Raw genomic sequence first — 22,198 nt, forward strand, 5'->3', positions numbered from 1 at the left:
AGGCTTTGTTGTACCTGGTTTTAGGGATTTGTGCTTCAGCTCCTGACATCTTCTGTAAGTGTAGGATCACCTGTCCTGAAGTGAATGTTCCCCCTCGTTCAACTCTGCTTTCCCATCTGTGGTTGTGACTGCTGAACTTGGAAAACAAAATATTGAAATGATGATGGTGTGCATTATTTACGAAGAAAATAAATCACTTACCTAAGATAAAGGTTGCTAATACTTCCTTATGACAGAGAAGTTATTGCAGCTCCAGATCTAAAATATTATTTATGAAACTTTCCGTCTATTTCATCTTGGTTAGAGAGAAATGTCATGAATGATGAGCAGCACGGTAAGCGACACCCCTATGTTTTATTAGTGGTGTGAAATGTGTATCCACCGCAGGTGCCCTCATCTGCCCAGCCGATCTCTGAGCTTGGGATACAGCTGTGGTGTTTATCGGTGTGTCCTCCCTTGTAGCAATTATTTTTCAATAACGTATGTTATGTGTAGTATAGTTAAGCAAAAACAAGTGTTAACATCTGTGCGATAAGAAACAGTAATGACTTTTTTGATATCAATCGGTTACTTCAGGCAGATTTTTATTACCGAAATATAATTTGAAAGCCTTTTAGTAAAATAACCTTCGACTCTTGACTTCTTGGGAAGTGAAGTAACTTCTCCATCAAGCGTTGCGGTTTTATTAGGCAGCGGGTCGGAGGCAGAGGTGGAAGATGGCTTCGGCAGCCCGCGCTTAACTCCAAGCGTGCCATCGCTTAAAGCGCTGGTTTAACGCACTTTGAACCCGGCTCTGGGCAGGCGGCGGGCGGGGCCGAGGCCGGGCCCAGGCGGCGGCGCGGGCCCCGCGGGAGGCGGGAGCGCGGAGGTCGCCGCGGCGGCGGCAGGAAGCGGTTCCGGGTCGTCGTCGGGAGCCAACATGGAGCCCGTCGGGCTCGCGGGGCCTCGCTGAGGGAGAGCCGGGCCGCAGCGGCGCCGCGCCGCCGCCATGTCGCTGGGCGAGTACGAGCGGCACTGCGACTCCATCAGCTCCGACTTCGGCAGCGAGTCCTCGGGCAGGGGCGGCTCCCGCGGCGGCGGCAGCCTGCCCGGCGAGCAGGAGGAGCTGCACTACATCCCCATCCGCACCCTGGGCCGCGGCGCCTTCGGCGAGGCCACCCTCTACCGCCGCACCGAGGTAGGCTGCCCCGGCGGCGGGGCGGGCCGGGCCCCCGCCGGGCAGCGGGAGACGGGTCCCTCTCCTCCTCCTCCTCCTCCTCCTCCTCCCCCCCCGCGAAAGGGGGCCCCGGGGGCTGCTCCGAGGAGGGCCGAGGGCCGCTGTCAGGGCGAGCGGGGCGGTTTCCGGAGGCTGGGTGCTTGGAGGCCCCGGCGCCCGAAGTGCCGCCGCGGGACTTGCCCCCTGGCGTGACTGACAGCCCCCTGCGTGACAACAGCCCCCGGCGGGAACAGCCTAGGTGCAAAGCGACGACTTCAGCCCTCGGTGTCGAGGGGCACAGGGTTTGGGTTTTGGCACATTTGAGTGCCAGCAGTCTCTCGGCCCTCTAAAGTGTTGTAGAGAGATGTGGAGACTCTTCTGATGCTAATAGATTCCTCATTTTTCTATGTTTTATTCCAGTCACAGAGGACATGGGGGCATCTCATACAGGTAACTCTCTCGCGTGATCAGCATTTCAGCATAATCGGGGGAAACTGGCTGAAAAGCCAGTCCTCCCGTTGCTCCCAAGTCGTTTAATCCCATCCAGTTCGATCGTAGCTGTGCTTTTTAGTGGCTGTCAAAGAAAAGGGCTTGACTTGGTTCCCGAGGGAAGTTCTTCAGTTTTTTTCTGGGGGAAGGCCACCCTGAGGCGTCATGGCTCGGACAGTTGTAAGTGAACGCTGTTCACTTAACAGATCACTCATAGCGTGTCTGACAACATGGGTGGGCCTTACAAGGGCAAACTAAATTGTTCTCGTTTCCTTGATTTTTTTTTTTTTTTTCCAAAGGAATACCTGGGTGTTTGTAATGGCTTATGGCTTCATACAATATCCTACAGTTATGGGATTGAAAATACAATGTTCTCCCTTTATTGAACCGGAGTGTGTTTAGTCTTTATTGAAACAAAACAAACTCTGTGTCTTTCCCTGGAAAGCTTGTAGTATGTCTTTTTGTTGTTGTTTTTTTTTTTCCCCCAAAGCAAGTGCTGGCCAGCTAGAAAGATGGCTTCAGGCCATCGCTATTCCTAGTGACAAACAAAACCTGAAAACTTATTGTTGTGAAGAGTCTTTGTCTGAAATCTGTAAGAGGCAGGAGAGTCTTTATACCTTTCCTGAAATTTTAATTTCCTGCTATAAAGGCACATACTGTTCTCTTCATAGTAGCGTGTTTTTAATTAAAAGATGTTTTTGTGTTTCAGGATGACTCACTTGTAGTGTGGAAGGAGGTGGACCTGACCCGGCTTTCAGAAAAGGAGCGTCGTGATGCTTTGAACGAAATCGTTATCCTTGCCCTGTTGCAGCATGAGAACATCATCGCGTACTACAATCACTTCATGGATAACACCACACTGCTGATTGAGCTGGAGTACTGTAATGGTGAGATCCCTACTCCCACTTACAAACAGGCAGCTGCCACGTTGCTGAGTCACCCTCCTGCAGAACCTGCAGGGAGTATTCCTGGGGTGTCCTCTGGGCCGTGGAGGAGTGGAGGTGAATTCTGCTGCGTAGCTCCTGAAGAAGAGATGGAGAATCCTTCTGATTGATTTGTGTCCTAGGTTCCAAAGAAAGAAGCCCAGTAGTTAGTGCAGGCAGTTCAGGCAGTAGATGATTTCTGGAGTCTTCTGAGTAGCTGGTGCAGTGGAAGAAGTGGGTTATCGGTAACGTATGCTTCTAATGCACCTTGCTGTGTTTTTAGGACAGTGGGAAAAGACCATGAGGATATTCGGGAATCTCTGCCAGTACAGAGTGGGGCTTTTTTTCAGTAGCATTACTAAATAGTCCCCTCCATTTCGCAATTATAAATCAAAGCTTAAAAATTTACTGGCACGCTGCAGTCAGGACTTTTTCCTGCCTTGTGCTATCAGCTTCTACGTTTACTATTTAAAAAAAAAAATCTGGTCCTTCTGGTGGCAGAGAAAACTTTAAAATTCCATCCAAGAGTAGATCAGATTATATTGTTTGGAGTTTGCAGGGGAAACAGTCCCAGCTGGAATGGAGACATAGAAGGATTTGATAGGAGGGTCTGAGCTGCAGCTGCTCTTAGCTGGAAGAGGAGGTCATATATAGGTAATACTGCTGGAAAAGGATAGCTACCTAGGACTGCAGTATGGTTCCTATTTGGATGAGTGGGACAGCTCCCCTGGCTAGGTATTCTGTGTGTGTTTGGGGGTTACGTTAAGCCTTGGCTCATCAGCAGAAACTTTTTTTGGTGGAAAAGGCTATCATCGTGTTGTTATCATCTTAGATTGCTTTCACTTGGACAGACTGAGGAGGACAACAGAGTTGTGCCAAGTATTTCTGAAGAGTGTCAAACACCCTGGTTGGCGGGTTGGCCAAAGCTGGTTTTGCTTCTCTGCTTTTTGTTCTTATGCAGGGTGGAGTCCAGTGCAAGAGTAGGGGAATGTTAGCTCTTTGAGGCACTATTTATTTTAGGAGTACTCTCTGTGAGTTATTTAGCTGCCCTGAAAAGACTGTATGCTTGGGGCCCTTATAAATTCATTGGAGGGCATGGAGAGAAGCTGCGTAGTACTGATGTCTGTACATGTTTGTTAATGTCTCCAAACTGTTTGTTTTACTTTGGGACAATAACCAGGAGATGACTATATAGCCTGCGTTGCCTGAATATGTCTGAGTGGTACAGAACTAGGGACATGAAAAGGAGGGAATCTCATTTAGACTTATGGATATCAGTTTTGCTAATGTCTTAATAGTTTTCTGTGGCTTTTTTTACAGTGTACAAGTCCAAGATAATTTGTAAGTAATTTTTAATGTAAGGCTGGACTAATCGCTATGTGACACTCCTCAGATTCCAAAGTTTTTACTGTTTAATTGGCACGGCTCTTCTGGAGATCTAGGAAAGACGTTCAAATTTGAGCAAATATTGTCCCCGTTTTACAGGGGAGGAAGCCAAGTTATTGATTTATTTGCCTATAGTTCTGTATGTATATTGTGGTACCATAAGACTTGGATTTATCATGGGATAACATCAGTGAATACATCTGAAATAGATTTGGGAAGAAATATCCTATAAAATACATTTGTAGAAGCGAGAATAGAGTGTCAGAAGGTTAGATGTGATTAGATGAAACAAAGAAGAAAGTAATTTGTTTTTCTTTTTAGTATGTGTGCAGAGAGGTATTGGTTATCTGAGTCAAGAACTGATTTGTCTCCTTGTGTAGGATTTTGGTGATGTAGTACCTGTCATGCTGCTCTCTGGTTCAGAAAAGCTGCAAAAAAGATGGCAAAAAAATAGAGATGAGGAACAGAATTCACTAAAAGCCTGCACAGTCTGAATCCCTAGGAAAGAGGTTCATAAGAAGAGGCAGAAGTGAATACGTTGGTTAAATTGTGAATGTGAAGAGTGATTTGTAGATAATTTGCAAATGTCAACGTAAGGCAGAAAAAAGAGATGTTGAGAGGTTATAGCAAGGCAGAATGAGAAGAAATTAAGCAAAGGGAATCTTAATTAGAATATCAGAAAAATCTTCCTAACATGGAAGTTTGAAATAAGTCCCTCGAGGAGGCAAAGGAGCCATTGCGACCTGCTTTGGGCATCTACAACTTGACAGGCCCATGGAAATCATACAGCAGAAAGCTGTCTTGCACCATACCCGTGGGAATGGGAAAGGGCCTGGTGTTCCGTTACTATTAGGACATAATATATGATAATTGGGAAATGGAATAGCAGCAGGATGTGATCAGAGATGTGGGATTTACTGGTAGGATGCTAATCTGACAGGGAGTCTCACTGCCTGCAGCCTTCAGCATCATTGCTTTTAGCTCTCCTTAATTTTCAGTCTGCCGTCTAGAAATTGCGAGGTGCCCTGAAGAACCTGCTGCTTTCAGGCTTCTGTTGGTGGTGCTGCTGTTGTCCACGCTTTGTAAATTCTGCATCAGTGTATTTGGCAGGGCAGATGAAGGAGGGAGGTAGGTCAGAGCTGGGCAGTAAGTGGGGAAAGGCAGTAACTTGTGGTTTCAGGGACTACTCTGAACTTATAATTGCTTTCTTTCTCTTTTTTTTAATGTATTATTTATTTATATATAACGCTGAGCAGGACAATCTCACGTGATTTGGTGTACAGGTTATAAATGTTTACATATCCCAAGAAGCGCTTACAGGTAAAAAAGTAGGGACTGCTAGCCTATCTTACTGATTCACTTTTCAGAGAGTATTAAATGGTGGAGTTAAAAAAGAATCATCTCTGCCTAAGCTTAGATATGCCAGTGAAGTTCTTAGATGGAAGAAGAACTTAATTTTATGAGTGCCTGACCAGTTTAAGTGAAGAGTGCTGAGGGAGAGCTGTAGTGATTCACCAGATCTCTTCAGGGATTTGAGTATTCCCAGCAGTATCTGAGCAGAGTAACTGCTGCCATTAACTAAGATGAACCTCTCTATCTTTCTCACTCACTTATAATTACAGGAGGGAACCTCTACGATAAGATTCTGCGGCAGAAAGACAAGTTATTTGAAGAAGAGGTAATTTGGACTGCTTTGAGGGAGCAGTGGGGCTGGCCTAATGTTATTGGGATCTGTCTGATTATCTGAGCATTTAAACAACATTTTTTCTGTAGTGCTGGTGAGGAATTTCTGTGTGTATCTGGGGACTGACATCCTTCCTGTCCTGTTGAATACTGCAAGCATTTATGGACTATCAGAAACTTTATTTTCCTTTTTGACTAACTATAAGCAGTATAAACTTCCAAGGGAGGAATAATGAAAGAAAGCTCTCAACTGATTTTGGTCACCTTATCATCTTGGCTAACATTTAACTTTAAAACCTCTTTCTGTGTTTCTTCCTGGTTGGTACTCAGTTTCTCTCTCTTCTTAACCATTTTGTACGTTCTTTTCTGAGTAATTACCTTGAATCTGTCTCACCACAGATTTTTGACTTGTTCCTTTTCTTTTCTTTTTCTTTCTTTTTCTTTCTTTTTTTTTAAACTTATATTCTGCTGTCTGCTTCCACCTCATGCTGAGGTGGTTAATGTTTACACTTATTTATCTTATATAATGACTTTTAAGGCCTTCCTGCTCATGGTGAATATTAAATGGTCACACTTCATATTCCAGAGTGCCCAACTGTAGATCTTTCCCAGGTGGTCATTAGCTATCATTCCTAAGTTTTTTCACTCATTGAATTCTGTGACGCTTGTCAGGACAGACACTATGAACAATCTACGTTTTGGAATATCTTTTCAGAGATTTCCAAAACAGGAAATTCTAAATTTTCATACTCCTGAAAGAGCGTCTAAATGGTACGGTCAGGCCTTCTTGCTGTGCCTCCTTGTGACAGGGACATATGGGGTTTTGGGGAGGTTGTTTTTGAGCCTCACATAAGGCTTTTATTCCTACCTTTGCAGGTGGTGGTTTGGTATCTCTTTCAAATTGCATCAGCTGTGAGCTGCATTCATAGAGCAGGAATTCTTCACAGGTAAGTGTGGCATGTGGTAAAGCTAAGGTAACCAGCGCGGTTCATGGATGTGAGTGCAGAAATCCTTTGAGTAGCGTTTGCTTCTGCATTTAAAGCAAGGACTGAGCTTCCCTCCAAAGTGTAGCTGGACTGCCTAGATTTTAAGTATCACTTCCGTAAAGGATTTTTATTGGGCTAGAAACCATCTTGTGATAAATGTGCAAGAAATTTTGTGTATGAAAATGGAATTGCTGTCTTTGATACTGCAGCTTTGTGAACAAAGAGTTAATCCACGTAGGAAGGAAGTAAACTGGCCCTTTATTGCCATAGCACATAAATGATGTTTGCTGAAGCGGGTAGGAAGAGCAGTTACCACAGGCCAGAGGTACTTCCTACCCGCTCCACAATGAATAGCTTCAAACCAACATATACATCCTTCTGTAATTTCTGGAGACTAACAGTGATAAAGACTTTGCATTGGTGCATAGCTGTAATACAACCCGTGCGAAGACTTGTCCTGCATTTGACTGAATCTCATTTCTTCGGCCTGTTTTTAAGGAAGTAATGTAGCTTGTTAGCTGGTAGTGGCAATTTTGACATTGATTCTGAGATTTTAACGAGTAGCTAATTACCTTTTTCTGTTGCCCTTTTCTGTTTGGGAGAGGTAAATTTCGTGGCTTGTGTGTGCTTCAAGGAGGCTGTGATGTTCTGGGGAGTACAGCACACGTAGACAGCATAGTTGGATCGTGTGCTGCACAATACCCTTCTCTAATGAGCATAGCTGTATGAGGATGTTTTGTGTGGGATAGCATCCTGGTTGCTGCCATTCTAAATCTTCAGTAATTGGCAAGCCTTGCTAATGAAGGATTGGTACCCCACACTCAACAAAGTAGTGCCTAAGTTTTTGACCTAAAGCAGATGTCATGTCTGCCCTGCTTTTCAGTGATTTCCTGCTTACCACCTCTGTTGCCCATCTTCGCAGCAGGGTTCATAGTCTAGGAACATGTGTGGCCCCAAATCCTTCCAGAATAATGAATTGAACAGTTATTTAAATGTTTGCAGTGATTTCCTTCTGCTGCAGACATTGTCAGAGTGACCCAGGACTTTGCGATGCCCCAAGTGGATGAATGCAAAGTGCTGCTTTACTTGATGTTGTCCTGATCTACACTGGGAAGTTGTTGATGGTACGTTAGGAAAAGGGGGTGTTATGAAGTATTGGCCATGGGAAGCATATCATACTGCGGGGGCTTCCTCTCTGTATTTACAGCCTCTTATATTGATCTGTGAAACTACGTATAAATTATTCTGTCTGGGAGAAAGTGTTTTCAATGAGTTTCGGAATTCAGCATTTTTGTGACCATCAGCCTTTTGATCTTCTGGGCATAGTACGTCATGTTGTAAAGAGTTGTTCTTGAGGCATAAGGTAGAGGGATGTTATGCTTAAGTTCTAGAGTGGTATAGGTTTCACACCCTCTGTGTGTGTGTTTATGTTTGCATACATACATATTCATGCATGCATTCATGTTTTTAGCGAGCTCAGCGACTCCTGGCTTGGGTCTATTTATAAAACCAGGGAAAATAAGACCTGCTCAATGACCTTCATACGAGAAGAGACTGAGAGGGGGAAAAGAACTATCTTTGATCTGTGGCCTTTACGTAGGTGTCTGGAGCCTGAGCTTTTTAGACTGTGTTGTGTTTGTGTGGGGATGTGATAAAACATGGATAACTGCAGTTACTACACCAGTACTTGGGATTAAATTGCCTTTGGAGAGCTCTGTGTGTGTGTGAGAGAGTGCTGGCAGAGTAGCAAGTACCTCATTTTGGAGGGAGGTATAGTAGTGTGTGGAAAACTGTGAACTCTGGAAATATATCTGAGTGTCTGCATTTCTTTTTCTCCTTTCAGAGATATAAAGACATTAAATATCTTTCTAACCAAGGCAAACCTGATTAAATTGGGAGACTATGGGTTGGCAAAGAAGCTGAATTCTGAGTACTCTATGGCTGAGACTGTGAGTATCTGCCACCTTTGTGTGCAAACTGAGGTGTGTTTTTCTTTCATCTCTGCATGCCTTGCAGAAGACCAGGGATGCTGTACATTCTTGCTGCTTGTTTTCTGTGCTTTTCCTTTCCCTCTCCCCTCAACTTCCCTCCATGTTATCTCACTAACGTTGGCATGTTTACTGGTGTGTGGCAGTTACGTTTTGGAGGTCTGTCTCTCTGCAAAGCAGCAGTAGACTAAAGATAAGTGCCACTGTGGGCATGGAATTGTGCCAGAGCCAGTATAGCTGTGCTAGAGAACACTGTTCTTCTTTCCATGGTACCTCGGCATGGTACTTCCAAAGGTGAAACACGAAGGCAGTACTGTGCGAAGGTACAGAGACAGCAGTATAGTCACATCAGTACAGCGCTCTCCCTCTGGGCTAGTTATGTCCAGCTTAGCAAGTTAAATTAATTTGGTCATGCTGCTGTACTAACAGGGGCATTTTGCCTCAGCTGGATCTGAGATAGCTTGGATGTGCTTGCCTGACACTGCACCGGTCTCCTATCTCTTTAATACTCAGGCTCTGAACTGAATTACGAAGCAAGAAAGGCACTTGTGCTTCTTATGGTAACCAGGTGTATGGTATATTGGTAATGCTCTTGGAGGGGGGCAAAGCTTTGTGGGAGAGAGTAATTCTACCAGAAGGCTGTCAAGGTTGGCTTTGTTCCAGACCCTCCCAGAAAGCAGATTCACAGCCAGAGTTACAACACAGGGTAAGCTGTATTGCAGGCACCTGAAAGGCTCAGCTTAGATTTCCCAGCTCCATTAATGTCTGTGGTGAGCACTAGGCTTGGAAAGAGAGACAGTGTCTGGAGCTCCTATCTGCTAAAGGCCTTTATCATAGTTTGGGGTGCAAGCCAGCTTGCGCTTCCCCTTACCAGGCCGTATTATTAGATTTAATGCAAGCTGTCGGTGTTCTGTTAGGATGTAGTTAAATACTTGCCAACCTCATTCCAGAACATGAGCGCTATTGTGCAGTTGCACAGTAAGTGCGAACTGAAGGCTACTACATAAAGCCCTCGCTAAGCTGGGCTGCAGCAAAACCACTTCAGTTTCATCACAATTTTCACGGCCTTCTGGCTTTCAGAGAAAGTGCAGTCTGTGCTATGAATTTCCAGGTTTGTTTTTGCCCGTGTTCCGTGTGTTCATCTACACCTGCGAGCTTTTTTTTTTCCTTTTTCACTTCTGACAAATTTTGAACTACGTACCTTCAACCGTATTTCATTCTGTATATGCTGGCTGTGCTCTGGGCTGGTTGCTCAATTTTTGATCTAATGACCAGTGGCGGTCTGGAAGTCATTTTTTGTGAAATAAGTGCAAAACATGTTATTGTCAGTATTTGTAATTGTAACAGTCAAATTATGATTTTGTGAAATGTTTACGTCTTGCTTACTAAATGCTGATTTCTTAATTTATCATTCTTTCTTCCTTTTACCAAAGAAGGTATAGAAAACACATCTGTGTCTTTCTTACAGAAAGCTTACTTAAAAAGGGTTTAGGTGCAGTGTCCTAGTTCTCCATATGATACTCGAACTAGGTGGGCTTCTAAACTTTCCCGTGGCTAGGACTCACGTAGCTCTGTAGCTGTCACGTTCTGTAATGGGAAATGGAAGGGAGGTGGCAGATTCTGAATGTGCCCGTTAGGTATCTAGTATACTAGCAGAGCCTAACGAAAGGCAAGCTTTGTAGTCCTTGGAGCTTTGCTGAGAGAGTTGAAAAGAGGGCAACTATTAATATTTCCCCTTCTTCTAAATTCTTTTTCATTTTATTTCGCTGTCTAGTTCCTTGCTAGAGAATGAGCTCCATTCATCTGGAAGCTTCATTCTTACACCTTTTATCATGTTTCTTCTGTGTCTCCTTGTTGTGACTTTGAGCTATGCCACTATTTCTGTTGTATCTGGGAGGGCTTCTGTATTTAAATGCTGGGGTTTGGGATTTTGTGTGTGGTGGGGGGTGTTTGTTTTAAACCAATTGTTCAGGAAAGCCCGCTTCTGAGGTGAAAGCCTTTCAGGTGGGACTCATGCCAGCTTTCTACTTACTGACCCAAAGTCACCCTTCTTTCATTGGAGACAGAGTACCCTTTGTCCTGGCGGTATCTTGTGATCAGACAGAGTGGCTCCATAGCCATGGGCTGGCATTTGTGCTTGGAAGCTTTGCTAGATCCCTTTTCCCTCAACCTCTTATGAAGGTTTCCGTTTGCCTGGTCAGTACATAAGCCCCTGATTACCTCTAAATGTAGTATATTCAAGAGAGGGGCCAGTCCTTGCTGCATTCTCATGACTACTACTTTATTGAGAAGTGTGTACCACATCAGGATCTGAGCAGAGTGGTGTCTATAGGATCTTCTGAGAAACACAGGATCTTCTGAGAAACACCCTCTCTTGTGGACGAGAAGGGAAGAAACGTTCTTGTTGTTCCCATCCCTCCAGCACGTTCGTGGGGTGTGTCATCTGTGTCACTTCGGTGTTGTGTCAGAGCTGTGTCTAGCTCTGATGCTCATGGGCCTGTGTGAACATGATGGATGCAGAGCTCCTGAATTGAAGGCTGCTGGATCATTTCTGATTTTTAAATGTTATTTTTCCTAGCTGGTGGGAACTCCATATTACATGTCCCCAGAACTCTGCCAGGGTGTGAAGTACAACTTCAAATCAGATATTTGGGCTGTGGGCTGTGTCATCTTTGAGCTGCTTACACTGAAGAGGACCTTTGATGCCACTGTAAGTCTGCAAACCAGAATGGACTGAGTAACCTTATTTTTTATCACCCTGAGATTCACACTTGGCTCTTAGCTTTCTTAACTCACGTTTTTCTTTTGTTGTTGTTTAAATCTGCTGATTAAGAAAACAGTGGCCTGGGAGTGCCAACTATAGCCAGAGAAAATGTCTGCATGATTTCCCCTACCCTGCACTGCAGGTGCCTCTCTGGCTTTTGCAAACCCACCCTGGGTTTACCAGACGCAGAATACAAGCTGTGCTAATTTGTATCATGGTTGTGAATGAAACATCCTTTTCTCTGCAAGGAGGAAGTTTGTGATTGTGTAGTCTTTTTGGTTTTTTCCAGCATTACTGGCTGTGAATTTTCTGTGCAGCATTCTGTAGCAAAAAGTTCCAGCCTTCAGATTTCATAGGATTTAATCCTTTCTCAAAGTTTGGGTGCAAGAGAGGTGTGGTCAAGCTCGTGTGGAGAGGGTGAAAGGGAGCGTTGCTGGCTGGCGTATGTGATTTGCCAGCTTGTGCCATGAGATGGGAAAAGCCGCTAGCTGCCACGGTGCAAGATTTTGTAACCCTTATAGAGCCAATGTGAAAATACCATCCTTTCCTGACTTCCTCTCATCACGGCTACCGAGTCCCCAGTAACTTCACTGCTCTGCAGTGTTTCAATGGCAATATGCTGCATAGGAGATTCCATGCAGAGAGGAACCTATCTTCCCTCCACTGTTAGGGAATTTGATGAAAAGCTGGATGTTGCTACCAGGTCCTAGCTATCAGAGGTACCATTTCTGCAGGAATAATTATTAGATTTCTGGAGAACCTACTAGGCAGGGAAGAAGAAGGATGTGTCCTGATCAGAGAAGGAGGAACAAAATAATGGTGACCTGTAGCATCTCTCTCCATTGGACACATTGTCCGGTTCGGTTCCCTTACAGATGGTTTCTGATTTCTTCCTAGAATCCCCTGAACCTTTGCGTGAAGATTGTACAGGGAAATCGTGCCATGGAGGTTGATTCCACTGTCTACTCCCGGGAGCTGATCCAGATGGTGAATTCCTGCCTTGATCAGGTTGGCGAAATACTTGTTTAATTTTCAGACACCCCTTCCCAGCTGCCTAAGCCATGGAATTCAGGGATGAGGGGGAATGACATGCCTGTTTCAGCATGAGGGCTGTTGATGCAGGGTAATTTCTGTGAGGCCTGAGGCATCACTAAGGCTGGGCATCCTCCAGTCCTCTGAAAGCATTGTCTCAAGTTGCCATTCAGTCCTGCAGGCTCTGGAGGGGTGCTGGGTTTACTCTGGCAACAATTATTTAATGGGCTGGCAGAAGCAATTATTTTCTAATGCAGTGCTGCTGAGGTGGGAGCATCGTCTCAGTACAGTCTCTTAAGGTTCTGGCTTTCTGACCTTGACTCTGGCTTTCTGTAGGGAATTAATTTCTTGAAAGCAAACATAGTATTGATACCTTCAGGGCATGGAAGTCCCTCCTGCACATTCCTGGCATTTATCCCTATTCATTCCAAATATTTGAATTAATTAATTTCCCTTCTGAAGGGATTCGGGGTAGGAGGTCCATGCAGGCTTGAATGAGGTCTTCTGGACCAAGATTTTGTTGTAGATGATGAGCATTTCTCAGAGAATGACTTGTTGCTCACTTCTTGCAGGATCCAGAGAAGAGACCCACTGCAGATGAATTGCTTGAACAGCCCCTTCTCAGCAAACGCAGGAGGTAATCAGATGGTCTTGCCTGAAACCTGGACAGGTGTTGGGGAGGACAGGAGGGTTTGTGCAGACTAGTGGCGTTTATGCTTTTGTAGCAAAGTCCTTAAGTTAATTTGGCCTGACATGAGGCAGTTGTTGAAGTACGCTTCATCCCCTTTAGAAGGGCATTCTTGCTGTCTTCTGATCAATCCCTATGTCTTTTGGTGCATGGGTGTGGTGAGAAAGGTCTCTGCATCCTTTGTCTTAGAAGCTGTTGTATTGAGAGCCTTGAGGCATCCTTTTCTGAGGCTCCTTTGAGGAATGCTGGTTCCCGCTCTTCAGTCTCTCTGAACAAAGGTCATAGAGATCCTCCTTCCCTTGAAAGGAAAAGGCCTTTCAAAATATACATATCGTGCAATATAGCGACCCTCGCTTTCTCCCTTTGTTGCCTTCCTCTTCTGGAGAGAGTTGCATTGGAAGTGGCCATTTTAGCTTAGTTTGGCCATAAGCCTGCACACACTGTCTTTTTATGAAAGGTGGAACACAATTCTGGACTGTTTGGATCCCACATTGGCTGGTTCGGGGACAGCAGACTTAGTCCTTTATACTAAGATTATTTTATTTGGTGGTCAGCAAAGTTTGCATTTTGTCTTGCTGTATGCACTGGTAAAAGCCCAAATTCTGATAATATTTAGCCATTTAAGGTCATTCTTGTGCAATATAGGTATTGATTGGCCACATTCTGGTATATATGTAGTTTGTTGTCCTCAGCTCTCCTGGAAGTTTGTTAGCTATATGGTACATTAATTCTGCCCTACTTACTGTGTATTGCTGTGAGCTGGTAAACAGCTGCCACATTTCCTCCAAGAGGGAGCCGCATTTTATTGGAAAGGAAAGCAGTCTGTGTGTGCTGCTTGTCAGTAAATTGCATTGGGCGATGTTACTGTTTCCTAAAATGCTTTTTCTCCTTTGGCAGGGAGATGGAAGAGAAAGTCACACTGCTTAATGGGCCAAATAAGCGACCAAGGTAATTATTTGGGCATGTGTTTGAAAGGAGGTCTGGAGAGAACAGCTCCCCAGAGAGGAACTTTGCTGAGAGCATTAGTCTGTGACAACCTTAATGGAATAGTGTAGTTTAGAAGATTCTTAAATGCTGGGAATTTGACATAGTTGTTACATGGTTATTGTCTCATGTTTTACTCTGTCTTTTATATCCTGCCTACATGTATGGCTGGAGCCGTACCTCAGCAGGTCCTATATAGCTCTAATCTGTCCTTCTGAGGATTTAGTCTTTACAGCCTACATATCTGAGGATGTAATGTAGATCTCTCCTTTCACACAGATTCCCTTGAGCAGCAAGAATATGACTGTCTGAATGTTGAACATTAAATGAATATAAATATCTTTCCTAAAACTGGATATATGCAGAGGTTCTCCACAGTCCCCAACAAGCCTGTGAGCAGGGTTGCTCTGTGAAGCAGATAGCTTCCATGACATGTGTAGCTGTTTTTCTGTTGATTTGTCGTATCGAATTTGACCTTTTTTTCCTCATAAACTTGGAAGTACTATCTGAGCACTTTATGTGAAGTTGTTATAGTTCATGGGTTGCTCATAGTTTGCTTTGATTACAACTTCCATTTTGCAATCTGCTTGTGAATTGATTCTTACCTGCATCGAAGAGTTATATTTTTGCCCTGAGACGGAAGCCTGTAATTTAAATAAAGAGGAGAGAGGGAGGTTAGAAGCTTTTGGATGCTTCTGTAATTTAAGCAAGTTTTCATGACCATTTGTAAGGCTTTCATTTTTCACAAACGAGAACAGCTCCATGGCCATTCAGTGAAAGCCTGATCTTTTTAAATTACATAAAATTTGATTGTAGGCTTTTTTAAATGCTTGCTGGAGGCTACTTTCTCTGCTGCTCTGAGACAGGTTTGATCCTGAGTCTCTCTATGGCAGTTGAGGCCTCACAACCACTCAACAAAGAGAACAGTTTGTGAAAATAAAAACCATGAATGGTTGTGAAGGGGAAACTGACAGACAACAGTAGGAAAATGAGTGATGACAGCAAACGCAAACTCATTATTAAAAGCATGTGTGTTTTGGGGGGGGTCTTGTGCAGGTCAAGTACCATGAATGAGGCTCCCATTGCAGTGGTGACTTCGCGCACTAGTGAGGTGTATGTTTGGGGGGGCGGGAAGTCCACCCCCCAGAAGCTGGATGCCATCAAAAGTGGCTGCAGTGCACGTCAGGTGTGTGCTGGTAATACTCACTTTGCTGTGGTGACAGTGGAGAAGGAGCTCTACACCTGGGTGGTAAGTGAGAGAAGCTGCAGGAAGGGGGTAAGGGTGGGAGAGGAGAGTCCAGATCCGCTGCTGACCTGGTAGAATTAGATGGGCAAGCAGCTTGTAAAAGGAGAAATCTGATTGCAGGGGACACTCTGAGGCCATCTGCTTCAGGGCTGATCCAAGTCTCCCAAGACAAGTGTGTTTTTGAGAGAAATTTCCATCATGACAGGAAGTGTATTGGAGACTTGCTGTGCACTTGGGGATCGTAGGTGGTGGACTTGTAGGCCCAGACACTGAGTCAAACATCTCTTCCTCCCCTTCCTGATTACTAGAAATGCACTGGAGGCTTTGTGATGCTCTTTTGGCTTGTGTATTTTTGAGGAAGGTTTTCCGAGATCAGAATGGGTGGGATGAGTGACCTCGTTGTAACACAGATGTCATCTGTGAGGCAACTTGTGGATGAAACCAGAGATGTCTTATACTAAACACTTTGCTTTTTATGATCAGTGGAAATTCTATAATAGTTTAAAGTGAATAAAAAAAATGTTGGCATATAATGCATTTAAAACAATTGAATCCAGTCTTCTCGGGCTTAGATGGTCAGTGACATGGAGGTATTCTGCATCTCCAGGCTTCCACAGGCTTTTGTATTGATGATACAGAATCTTTCAAGATAGATTAGAAAATACTGGTAGGTGGGTGAGAGAAGAAAGAGATCCAAACGAGAGGAGAGCAACTTGAAGTCATTCGGTGGATGTTCCTGCAAGAATGGCCTCTAAAGACTTTCAGCTGGCTATTAATATTTTAGTTTTAGCTTCAACACTACTCAGAGTGGTTTTGTTTTTCCCGTAGAATTGGTAGGTCTGGCCACTTCAGTGACATTTGTTTCGTGTTATGGGTTTCTTTGCAGCCATTAGGATTTAGAAAAGTAGGTCAAAAAACCGAAGGATGAATTTCAGTCCTGCAGCAGGGAGCGGGTTCTGTAGCCTGGCATATGAGAAAGGAGCAGGGATTCCTCACCAGCTGGTGGCCTGAGACCGGATCGCTCCTTGTTAGTGCATAACTGCCTGAAAGCCTGTGCTGCCATTTAGAATGTTGCCTGTTGTTATGCTACATAGCAGATACCAGTCTCTTCCCTAAGGTAACTAACACACTTGCTCTTGCTCTTTGCTGTCTTCTGTCGTTCATTTGAGGTGCTGTAATTATTGGCACCATCTCTGGAGTTGTGGATACATAACCTTACCAGATGTTTCTGTCTTGCAGAATATGCAGGGGGGCACCAAGTTGCATGGGCAGCTGGGACATGGCGACAGAGCCTCCTACCGGCAGCCAAAGCATGTTGAGAAGCTTCAGGGAAAAGCCATTCGCCAGGTGTCCTGTGGAGATGATTTCACAGTGTGCATCACAGGTGAGAGCTCGAAGGGGACCATCATCCCCTCACTTTGCTTTCACAATAAGAGTAGCAGAGCAGTTTGTGCACAAAGGAGAAAGTCCCGTATGTTACTCACCCCTCAGTTTTGAGGGTAGTAGATGCGGTAGTGGAGATAGATCAACATTATTACACAGAGGAAGATATTGAATCCCAAGAAGGCTGGATATTTTGCTAAGGATGTGCTCCTTTTTGGTGATGAAGCTGGGTGTTGAGCACAGCTCCCTGTGGCTGTGCAGAGCCCCTTCTTACCAGTGCATGTGTTGCCTCCATACATGCTCGTATTAAAGACAGAGGAGCCAAGAATGTAAATGTGTTTGAAACTCTTTTTGGACTGTGTGGTGAAAGAGTCACCCAATGATAAAAGAATATGTGTATCTGAGATTTGCTGTTTAATTCAGAAAGCTTGAGACGTGGTAGCTGTCTTGAGTTCTAACCCTGCTCATAGTTCTAAAGATGTTTAAAGTGTTTAAAGATAGTTTAAAGTGTTAACTGTGCTGGTTTCTGTTATGGAAGAATTTGAATCTCATTTTACGCATGAAAACATAATTCTCAACAAGATAGTTAGCAGCTTATTTTGCCAGTGTTGGAAAAGCAGAGGTTTGACAGAGATAAGCTCAGATGCTCAGTGTGCTGGAGGAGTGACTTAGGGAGCCACAGGATCAATCTGTGGGTTTCTAAGTTAAAGAAAGTGGCAGGTTCAACCCTGGTGACCTGAAATAGCTGCAGGTTATGGTCATCCATCTTAATGTGAACAAGAAAGGACTCCATATTCTCCTGATGACATTCTTCTGCACTGAAGAGGAGGATGATTACAGAAAAGAGGACACGGCCAGAGCAACCTAAGAGGTTAATATGCAGCCTAATACAAGCTCTGTGTGCTGATCGAGCTTCCCTTGTGTTCTTCAGATGAGGGCCAGGTGTATGCCTTTGGCTCAGACTATTATGGATGCATTGGTGTGGACAAGGCTTATGGCTCTGAAGTGCTTGAGCCCCTGCAGCTGGATTTCTTTCTTACCAACCCTGCGGAGCAGGTCTCGTGTGGAGATAACCACGTGGCAGTGCTGACCAGGAACAGAGAAGTTTACACGTGGGGCTGTGGAGAGTATGGTAGGTAGAGTCTCCCTGGAACCTTAAGGCACTGGGGCACGCCTGCTCCAGAAAGCGACTTGGTGCCGGTGTGTAATGCAGGGCCTGGGTGAGGGCTGTCTGGTGTGTCCTGGGGGCAAAGAACATTGTTTCTTTGGGGCTTTCTTTCCTTGTAAGAATGGGGAAGTGGGGACTGAGCCCTTGGGACTTTACTCTGGGAAGCTCTAAGGTGCCACTTGGCTTCCTTGTGGCTAGGGCAGTTGTTCTGTGAGTGGGGTTGGATTACAGGATTGATGCATGTAGCAGAACAGGTTTCTAGTTCTGTAGGGAGATTCCTTTGGGACTATGGAGAGACAATACCATTTCTTAGGGGCGGGCACCTTGAGAGGCCATTTCTAATGTGGTGTTTTCACTGATGCAGGGCGCTTGGGCTTGGATTCAGAAGAAGATCACTACACCCCTCAGAAGGTAGGGCTGTGACGACTACTCAAAATCTGCATGAGCATAAATCCAAATTAGTTGCTGTTTGGAAATATTAATTGTCTGAGGCTCAGGTATTTTTGTGAGGTATCGTAGAGTTTGCGAGGGTTTTAACTTTATTTCCTTACTTTATTTTGCTTCATTTGTCCATAGAGATGATGGCAGAAGGACATGCCACTCCCAAACCAGCCAGCATCGTGACTTAGAGCTTCATTGCTCTGATCTCCAAGCTGGAACTGTAAATGCCGAACTTAATGTTGTAGAAATCGTAGTACCAAATTGCAAAGCTTGGGTCTGTAGAGAAAACTCGCAGCAGTGCAAACAACTGGGAGTCTTTGGATTTGACTTAATGAGTTAAAGATGAGTTGAAAGTAAAACCCCCTTGAAATACAGTGCTAGGGGTAATTGAGGTAATCTAACCCATTGGGGGTTAGAAACCAACAAGGATGTGTCTGGAAGCCAAATATCTGTGATAACACAGTATCACACCCACACAGCACAGACCCAGCCCTGCTTGGCCAACTGGGTCTGGTACTTGTAGACCCCAGCTGGCCAGGGTGCCTGTGCACAACATTTCTGGTTCCTGTGCTGGTGTCTGCACACAAAGTCTAGAATGCCTTGAATTTCTGTATTGTGACCGGAGTTTCAGTATGCTATAGACTTTATGATATTCTTGCACCTTCACTCAAAATAACTGCATTGGGTATTGTCAGTGCCCAGACTAGCTGAACCACTGCTCTAACCCCATGTTTTTCATGTGCCAGCTTCGATGTAGTAGGTGTTGGGATTTTGATTTTCTTGCGATATATTTCCTCCACATAGGTGGATGTTCCGAAGACCTTAAACATTGTGTCTGTTCACTGTGGCTGTGATGGGACTTTCCTGCTCACCCAGACAGGCAAAGTGTTGGCATGTGGACTCAACGAGTTCAACAAGCTGGGCCTGAATCAGTGCACATCAGGGATAATCAACCATGATGTAAGTGCATTTGGGTCCCTGGCTCCAGCTCCCAGCAGTCAGTAGTATATGGGAAAGTGGAGGCCCTGTGACAGTGACAAAGCCTTCATTAGCCTTTGTGCCAATTTGTTAGGTCCAATCCAAGACAATGAAATACTGGGATTGTGGGAAGAGGCAATTTGTCCTCAGTTTCCTGTCTGCGCCGTGGGCTTGTGTCAGATCTGAGGTAGTGAAACAGATAGCAAGCTGCTTCAGGGTGACTTAGCCAGTGACATGGATTCTGGCAGTTCTCTACCATACCTGTGTTGGGACTGTCTAGGTTAATGTTGTGGTTTGCCAAGACCAGCTAGAATAGGTCTTAGCTGATGAATGTGCGGTTTTTCACTCTGTGCTTACCCACATGTCTTTTCTCAGACGTACTGTGAGGTGCCATATGCAACTTCCCTTACTTTGGCCAAGCAGCTGTCCTTCTACAAGATTCGTACCATTTCTCCAGGGAAGACGCACACAGCTTCCATTGATGGTGAGCCTTATGTATTAGGAAGTGAATACTGGTTGCTGGATTACTTTACATCTGCTTTGCCCTTTCAGCCTGGCCCTTGACATTGAGGGTTGTGCTCTTGGTAGCAGGTATCATACCTGCTCCAGGAATGCAGGATTCCTGTTCCTCAGCAGTGTTGCCTCCTGGCCAGCTGAAGCAGCAGCAGCAGCTTCTGGGTCAGCCTTCCTTTTTTTTAAAGGAAAAAGAAAAAAAAGCCTGAGGAAGAATCACACTCTGGGTGTCATTTATGACAGAGTTAGGCTTTGCCCAAGTGACACCGGTCAGAAGGCTGTGAGGAGTCCCAGCCCCCAGCATCAGAAAAGGGGAGCGACAGGAGAAGGAACTGGGGAGGTGTTTCCAGGCTGAAGCCATTCCTCTTGGCTGGCACTGTCCCCTCCCAGCCTGGCTGGCTTCTCAGCAGAGTCCTTCCTGGCCATGGGCTGTTGCTGCTAGTTCTCTGCATGCATGGCTGCTTCTAGAGTTGGGCCCTCGCTGTGACTGTCTCCTCGTTCCTCCTCTCAGAGCGAGGCCGCCTGCTGACCTTCGGCTCCAACAAGTGCGGACAGCTTGGTGTTGGGGACTATAAGAAGCACCTGGGAATTAACCTGCTGGGAGGCCCCTTGGGGGGTAAGCAGGTGATCAGGGTTTCATGTGGAGATGAATTCACCATAGCCGCTACTGACGGTGAGTGGGTCTTTGCGAAGTTGTGGTGGGTTCCTTTGAACTAGATCTGCAGGGTGGTTAACTGGCTCCCACTGATCAGCCCACCCCCGCAGCACTGCACTGAAATAAAGAAATCCTCCTAGGCTGGGGCTGTCTGGCCCTGTTAGCTGTCGCAGTGCAGTGCCAAGCATTTGCTGTCCCTGGGGCTGCAGAGTGCCGGCTTGGTGGCTGCCTGTTAGATTCTTTGTCAGTTTGTTCTCCCACTGGCAAAATGGAGCTGGTGGATTAGATGCTTTGGGATAGCAGTTACAGCAGAGAGGCTGCGATCCTTTTAGCAATTACAGGCGGAGAGGGAGGGAGGGAATCGAGGCTCCTGAATCTCTCTTTCTTCAGACAACCATATCTTTGCCTGGGGTAACGGCGGGAATGGGCGTCTGGCAATGACATCGACCGAGAGGACTCATGGCTCGGATATTTGTACCTCGTGGCCTCGGCCAATATTTGGTTCATTGCATCACGTTCCAGACCTGTCGTGCCGTGGCTGGCACACCATCATCATTGTAGGTAAGTGTAAGTTTAGGATGAAATTTTGGGATCTTGGTTATGATGATGTATTGCTTTGTTAGGACCTAGACTATAGATCCTCCCTGGGAACAGGCCAGGTTGATGTGGGGGAATGTGGCAAGTTGCTTTGAGCTCTAGGCCTGCAAGGCTTTGTTGTGTGCCTTTGTAGGAGTTGTATTGCTTTCCATGTGGCACTCTAACTGAAAGCATGCTTCTCTCCTTGCAGAAAAGGTGTTGAACTCTAAAACAATCCGATCCAACAGCAGTGGCCTGTCCATTGGTACTGGTGCGTAACCTGCCCTGGGGAGCTGTGGTTTAAGTCCATTCTGTGATTAGTTTGTGTGGGTGCAATTTGGTCCTGCAGCATGGTTTCTTTGTGTTTGAAAGGCCTCGCAGAAGACCTCAAAGGGAGGAAATATAGTTGGTGCCATGCATGGGACGGGATGGCCCAAAGGAAAGAGAGAACTGAAACAGAAGAGAAAAAACATGGATGCAGTGAGGCCTTTGTAGTTGAGGAACTTCAATTTGACAAGGAAAAGCTGAGAGGAATTCACTGAAGGGAGCTGATAAGCTGATTTGGGGCAGCTGCTGGAGAGATGGAGTCCAGTTTCTTGGACCTGTGGGAGGCCTGGGGCCAAGAATCTGCAAAAGACTGCTGCATATCAGCCCTTTTGGTGGGGGCCTGCAGGGAGTGTTAGGAGATAAGCTGTTGAGGGAGATGCCACTCACGTGTGCTCTCACCATGGCGATACATTCCAAATTTCTGCATCTTCTCTGCTCCAGCTGGGGTTTGGAAACAGGAATAGCAGAGGTGGGGAAGGTATAAAGTTTTCACTCTTGTTTGCTAGTGGCTCAGAGCTGCACAACTGGAGGAGGAGAGGAAGAGGATAATGATCAGGAAGCAGAGACACCCAATCCCAGCGGAGGCTTTCGGGGAACCATGGAAGCAGACCGTGAGTTGGGGGGCTGGATCAGCACCACAGAAGCTAAGGGAGGCAACGGTGCTGACAGCAGCTCCTGCCCTGGCTGGCTGCGGAAGGTAATGTGGTGTCTCAGAAATACCTTAAAATGGGGATCTAGGCTGGGGAAAAGCGAATGGCCCCTTCCACCTTTAAGGGACGCTCTGAAAAGTTCT

At 45.5% G+C, this 22,198-nt stretch overlaps 1 protein-coding gene across 5 annotated transcripts in view; it reads left to right on the forward strand.

Annotated features, from left to right (window-relative positions):
• The window catches only part of NEK9 (NIMA related kinase 9), a 31,691-nt gene that overhangs the window by 5,354 nt on the left and 4,139 nt on the right, over positions 1-22,198 (forward strand). Inside the window, exons 1-20 of one of the 5 annotated variants that reach the window (XM_075151506.1) lie at positions 848-1,177; positions 1,616-1,645; positions 2,394-2,571; positions 5,616-5,671; positions 6,553-6,623; positions 8,506-8,611; positions 11,229-11,360; positions 12,312-12,422; positions 13,019-13,083; positions 14,032-14,082; positions 15,175-15,367; positions 16,604-16,748; positions 17,679-17,879; positions 18,280-18,326; positions 19,161-19,316; positions 19,710-19,818; positions 20,359-20,520; positions 20,893-21,063; positions 21,290-21,349; positions 21,912-22,102. In XM_075151506.1, the coding sequence (XP_075007607.1) occupies positions 989-1,177; positions 1,616-1,645; positions 2,394-2,571; positions 5,616-5,671; positions 6,553-6,623; positions 8,506-8,611; positions 11,229-11,360; positions 12,312-12,422; positions 13,019-13,083; positions 14,032-14,082; positions 15,175-15,367; positions 16,604-16,748; positions 17,679-17,879; positions 18,280-18,326; positions 19,161-19,316; positions 19,710-19,818; positions 20,359-20,520; positions 20,893-21,063; positions 21,290-21,349; positions 21,912-22,102 (2,424 nt within the window). In that variant the 5' untranslated portion in view covers positions 848-988. Of the gene's footprint in view, positions 1-847; positions 1,178-1,615; positions 1,646-1,699; positions 1,865-2,393; positions 2,572-5,615; positions 5,672-6,552; positions 6,624-8,505; positions 8,612-11,228; positions 11,361-12,311; positions 12,423-13,018; positions 13,084-14,031; positions 14,083-15,174; positions 15,368-16,603; positions 16,749-17,678; positions 17,880-18,279; positions 18,327-19,160; positions 19,317-19,709; positions 19,819-20,358; positions 20,521-20,892; positions 21,064-21,289; positions 21,350-21,911; positions 22,103-22,198 lie in introns of those variants that run through there. The other 4 variants (XM_075151508.1, XM_075151507.1, XM_075151509.1 and 1 more) reach the window with 4 other exon arrangements.

The sequence above is a fragment of the Calonectris borealis genome, chromosome 5 (genome assembly GCF_964195595.1).
Source record: "Calonectris borealis chromosome 5, bCalBor7.hap1.2, whole genome shotgun sequence".
Taxonomy (NCBI): domain Eukaryota; kingdom Metazoa; phylum Chordata; class Aves; order Procellariiformes; family Procellariidae; genus Calonectris; species Calonectris borealis.